The sequence below is a fragment of the Otolemur garnettii genome, unplaced genomic scaffold (assembly GCF_000181295.1).
Source record: "Otolemur garnettii isolate 467f Iridium unplaced genomic scaffold, OtoGar3 scaffold00014, whole genome shotgun sequence".
In the NCBI taxonomy this organism is placed as follows: Eukaryota; Metazoa; Chordata; class Mammalia; order Primates; family Galagidae; genus Otolemur; species Otolemur garnettii.
In genome coordinates this window covers 27421012-27426334 of record NW_003852409.1, presented here as the reverse complement: position 1 = coordinate 27426334, position 5323 = coordinate 27421012, and the positions used below count along the sequence as shown (strand labels likewise).

General features: G+C 42.7%; 1 protein-coding gene across 2 annotated transcripts in view; it reads left to right on the top strand.

Moving 5' to 3' along the window:
- NR6A1 (nuclear receptor subfamily 6 group A member 1) overlaps positions 1 to 5323 on the top strand; it is a 65995-nt gene that overhangs the window by 27817 nt on the left and 32855 nt on the right. For both annotated transcript variants that reach the window (XM_023510543.1, XM_023510542.1), the window contains exon 2: positions 4243 to 4473. In XM_023510543.1, coding sequence (XP_023366311.1) covers positions 4243 to 4473 — 231 coding nt within the window. The remainder of the gene's footprint in view (positions 1 to 4242; positions 4474 to 5323) is intronic.

Here is a 5323-nt window from a genome sequence, read left to right as displayed (position 1 = left end):
CTGGGTAGAGTGCCCTGGCATTACAGCTCACAGCGACCTCCAACTCTTGGGCTCAAGCGAGTCTCCTGCCTCCGCCTCCCAAGTAGCTGGGACCACAGGAGCCCACTACAACGCCCGGCTATTTTTTGGTTGTAGCCGTCGTTGTTTGGCGGGCTGGCTGGAGCTGGATTTAAACCTACCACCTTAGGTGTATGTGGCTGGCACCTTAGCCACTTGAGCCATAGGTGCTGAGCCTTTTTGCTTGTTTTAAGTGGAGAAGTATCTGACTGATGTGGACAAAGAAAAATGGATAGATTTGCTGGACATAGTGGCTAACACTTGTAATCCTAGCACTTTGGGAGGCCGAGGTAGGTGGATGGCTTGACCTCAGGAGTTAGAGACCAGCCAGGGCAAGAACAAGACCTTGTCTCTAAAAATAGGTGGGCACAGTGGCAGGCACTTGTATTCTCAGCTACTCTGGAGGCTGAGACAAGAGGATAACTTGAGCCCAGGAGTTTGAGGTTGCTGTGGGCTATGAAGCCACAACACTCTACTCAGGGTGACAGAGTGAGACTCTATCTCTAAAAAAACAAAAAAGAATGGATAGATTTGCTTTGCTGTGGCCAAAGAATGTAATGGTTAGAAAGATAGCCTTTGGGGGTTCTAGCCCTACCCTATTAGCTGGGCAATTACCTCATGGGCCTCAGTTCCTCATGTGTAAAATGAAGGTACCTCATTTAGGTTCAGTGTGATGATTGACCACAATAATATATGTTAAGTACTTGGCCAGAGCCTGGCACCTAAGTGCTCAGTTAACAATAGCTGATCTTTTTATTCTTTTTCTACATACTGTGAGAAAAGTTTTGCAAATGTTTCTTTGAAGGGCTACAAGATTGATCTGGAGAGAGCCTTTCTCTTATACCTTTTGAATTAATCCTTGGTCTGTGGCATAGACGAATGCTATAGAAATATTAAATGACAGTAGTAGCCATGGCCAGATAAAGAAGCAGTTATAGGACTTGAAGCACCTTAGAGAAATGTGCCCCTCTGGTCTTTGATCTCAATGTGGCCTTTTTACACAATCATGAGAAAAGCAAGCAGTGTCACAAAACATGAGCAGTTTCTTAACCTTTTGTATTTAATTGTCATTCAGCGGGGCCTTTGCTCTGGATTGCAAGCTGTCAGATGATGGAGTGACAATGTCTCCCTCTCCGCTAAAAAAAAAGCCTCCAACCTCCAGGGAAGGTTTAACCAGAGATTTGAACCTCATTCCTGAGCAAGAGGCAAAGTATAATAATTAAGTACTTTACTGTAGAGCCAGGCATGGTAACTTGCACTTGTAGTCTCAGATACTCAGGAGGCTGAGGTAGGAGGGTTGCCCAGGAACTTAAGGCCAGCCTGAGCAACACAGCAAGATCCCATCTCTAAAAATCTATACATATATTTTTAATTGGCTGGGTATAGTGGCATGAGCCTATAGTTACAGCTATTTGGGAGTCTGAGCCAGGAGGATCACTTGAGCCCAGGAATTTGAGGTTGCAGTGAGCTATGATGATACCACTTCAGCCTGGGAGACAGAGTGAGACCCTATCTCTAAAACAGAATGAAACAAAAAGCATCATTATGCTTTGATTAGCGAACCTTTAAATTAGAAAGATTCTAATCTGAACCCTAGCTGGGTGAACTTCGTAAAAATTAACCTATTTTACCTCTCTAATTTCTCTTATCTGTAAAGTGGGAGGTATAATAGTATCTATATCCCATAGATAAAGTACTTATCACAGTATTTGGGCTACAACAGACATTTAATAAATGTTAGCTATTGTTTTCTTCTTCATCCTCCTCCTCCCTCTCCTCTCAGGTCCACACCTAATGTGATTATAACATTCCTGGAAAGAAAAGCCCTTGAAGCCAATGTTAAATGAAGGTCATGGTGGTCCACAAAGGAAGGATGGAGAAAAGGAAGGTGGCCTTGCATTATGGAGCCTTTATGCCAACTTTGAGATAAATCTTTATGATTGCCATTTGTAGTAAGCAGTATTACTTCCACTTGCAGAAATCATCAGATCCTCATGCCTGGCCCCTATAAATGTTGCTTTGTAAGGAAAAGAGATCTTTGCAGATGTGACTACATTAAGAATCTTGAGTTAGGAGATTATTCTGGATTGTATGTAATCACAACTGTCTTCATAAGATAGCACAACAAGATTTGATAAAGAGAAGAAGTAAAACATATAGAGGTGATACGAATGTGGAGGTAGCAATTGGCCACACGCCAGCAGTCACCTGAAGTTGGAAGAGGCAAGAATAGATTCCCCCTAGAGACTTCAAAGGGACCCTGGCTCTGACAACACCTTCATTTCTGTGCAGTGCTACTGATCATGGATTTATGGCTTCCACAATTGTGAGAGAATAAATTCCTGTTGTTTTAAGGCATTTGGTTTATGGCAATTTGTTATAGCAGCACAGGAAACTAATATACCATTTTTTCATGTGCTCTACAGTGAATTACTTAATTATTATACTTTGCCTCTTGCTCAGGAATGAAGTTCAAATATCTGGTTAAACCTTCCCTGGAGGTTGGAGGCCTTTGGGGGGGGGAGCATTCTCACTCTGTCATCTGACATCATCGTAGCTCACTGCAACCTCACACTCAGGCTTAAATGATTCTCCTGTTACAGCCCAACCTGTAGTTGAGACTACAGGTTATATCATTACACCCAGCTGGTTTTTCTAATTTTTTATAGAGATGAGGCCTCACTCTTTCTCAGGATGGTCTCAAACTCGTGGCCTCAAGCAGTCCTCCTGTTTCAGCCTCCTAGAATGCAAGGGGTATAGCCATGAGCCACTGTTCTGGCCCTCCTGGAGGTTTCTTATACCTGTTGGCAAAACCTCATATCACAGTTACAGGGTGCTTTTTGTTATGTGCCTGTTTGTTTGCATTTGGCTTTGTTGCAAGTAAGTATAGTTTGAAGGAAGAAGTGGAGAGCTGTATTCTACCCTGAATTTCCTTCTTGACTAACTTGTTTGTTGCTAGTCAGCAAGTTCCTTGACTATGGGGATCATGCTGATTTATTTATGTCCTAGCATAGGGCCTGGACATAGAATAGATATTCTGCTAGAATGTAAGCTTCACCCGAGATTTTGCTCACTGCTGTTTCAATGCCTTAGGACAGTGCCTAGAATAGAATAATTGCTCAGTAAATCTTATTGGATGGATGGATAACTGCCTTAGCTGGGAATGGTTAAAACTTCTTCACTTGTTGCAAACTAATACACCCTTTTTGGAAGGAAGTATGGAGAACCCTTAAAGAACTCAAGGTAGACTTCCCATTTGATCCTGCAATCCCATTACTGTTCATCTACCCAGAAGGAAAAAAATCCTTTTATCATAAGGACATTTGCACAAGACTGTTTATTGCAGCTCAATTTACAATTGCCAAAATGTGGAAACAGCCTGAATGCCCACCAACCCAGGAATGGATTAACAGCTGTGGTATATGTACACTATGGAATACTATTTAGCCATTAAAAATGGAGACTTTACAGCCTTTATATTAATCTGGATGGAAGTGGAACACATTATTCTTAGTAAAGTATCACAAGAATGGAGAAGCATGAATCCTATGTACTCAATTTTGATATGAGGACAATTAATGACATGGGGGTGGGAGAGAGCAGAGAGAGAGAAAGAAGGAGGGAGCGGTGAGGAAAGGAAGAGCAGAGAGGGAAGGAGGGAGGGAGGTAGGGTCTTAGTGTGTGACACACCTTTTGGGAGCAAGACACAATTGTAAGAGGGTCTTTACCTAACAAATGCAATCCGTGTAAGCTGAAAAAAAAAAAACTTGTTCACTTGTTAACAATTATACCTACCATTTATTGGGTGTATACCATGTGCTAGCATTCACATTTGTTGTCAGTAATACTTACTTCCTTATAGAATTGATGGACTATGGATGAGGAGGGTAAGAGAGGCAGAGAAATAAAAGATATTTCCTAGGTTTCTATCTTAGATATTGGTCCAAGGGATGGTGAAGCTCAGGAAGAGTGGGAGTTATTTTTTTAGATAGGCTGTTTGTCGTATCTGCAGATTGATCAGGATCTGTTCCTACAACAAAAGTTCCAAAGATGAGCTCCCTATTTGCCCCATTGCCTGAAGTTCTTCATCTATGCAGGGCAGGATTGCTCATTTTAGTAATTGCAGGCTTACAGCCATTAATTTCAATTGTGCTCTAACTACAGCGTGTGCAGTTTCTGTTCCAGATGATCGGGCTGAACAACGAACCTGTCTCATTTGTGGGGACCGTGCTACAGGCTTGCACTATGGGATCATCTCCTGTGAGGGCTGCAAAGGGTTTTTCAAGCGGAGCATTTGCAACAAACGGGTGTATCGGTGCAGTCGTGACAAGAACTGTGTCATGTCTCGGAAACAGAGAAACAGGTGCCAGTACTGCCGCCTGCTCAAATGCCTCCAGATGGGGATGAACCGGAAGGGTGAGTAGTGCTCATGGCTCTCACTGTGCACATTCTTCATTCATTACTTTTCTTTCAGTGTCAACTATTATGGTTTGGAGTTAGTAATTGCCCAAGCCTGCTTTATACACCAAGACTTATACTATGTATTCATAACCCCCGAAATGAATCTGGTACAGTTCCCAGATGAATCTAGAACTTCCCAGACTATGTGGGAATAAAGACAGGTGAGATGTTAAGGATTCTGTGGGAATACAATGTGAGTTCCATGTGGCAAGACCCCAGTTAACAATAAGGTTCTAACTGGGGTTAATGTACTCCACTAGTTCTTTTAGGAGATGATGGCAGGAAGTAGCAATTTTTTATGAAAGGCACAAGGTAGGCGGTTCCCCTGAATTTGATATTATTTTATTTTCTAGAACCATGGTGTTCTCAGAGGCTAGGCATGCTCAGATATCAGCATCCAGGTTGGTGGGGGAGTTTGGGGAAGCTTTCCAGGAGCCATTAGCCTGGAGATGACCTGAATAAACTGATATTGTAATAGGATTAATACAAAGGGCAACTTTGATGGGTGGACTGGGCTAGGAGAAGCAGAAAAGCCACCTTGCAAGTTTTTAGAGGGGTCCAGAAGGAAAGTATGAAGGATCTATAAGAGGGAAGGAGAAAGATGGCACAGATGGGAAGATGTTGTGAAAGAACCTGATAGGAGTTGGTAGCACATTGAATATTAGTCAGCACCAGAAGTTAAAGCTGAAAATTTAGATTAAGAGTAATGGCCCTCGGCGCCTATAGCTCAACCGGCTAAGGCGCCAGCCACGTACACCTAAGGTGGCGGGTTCGAATCCCCAGCCTGGACCCGCCAAACAACAAT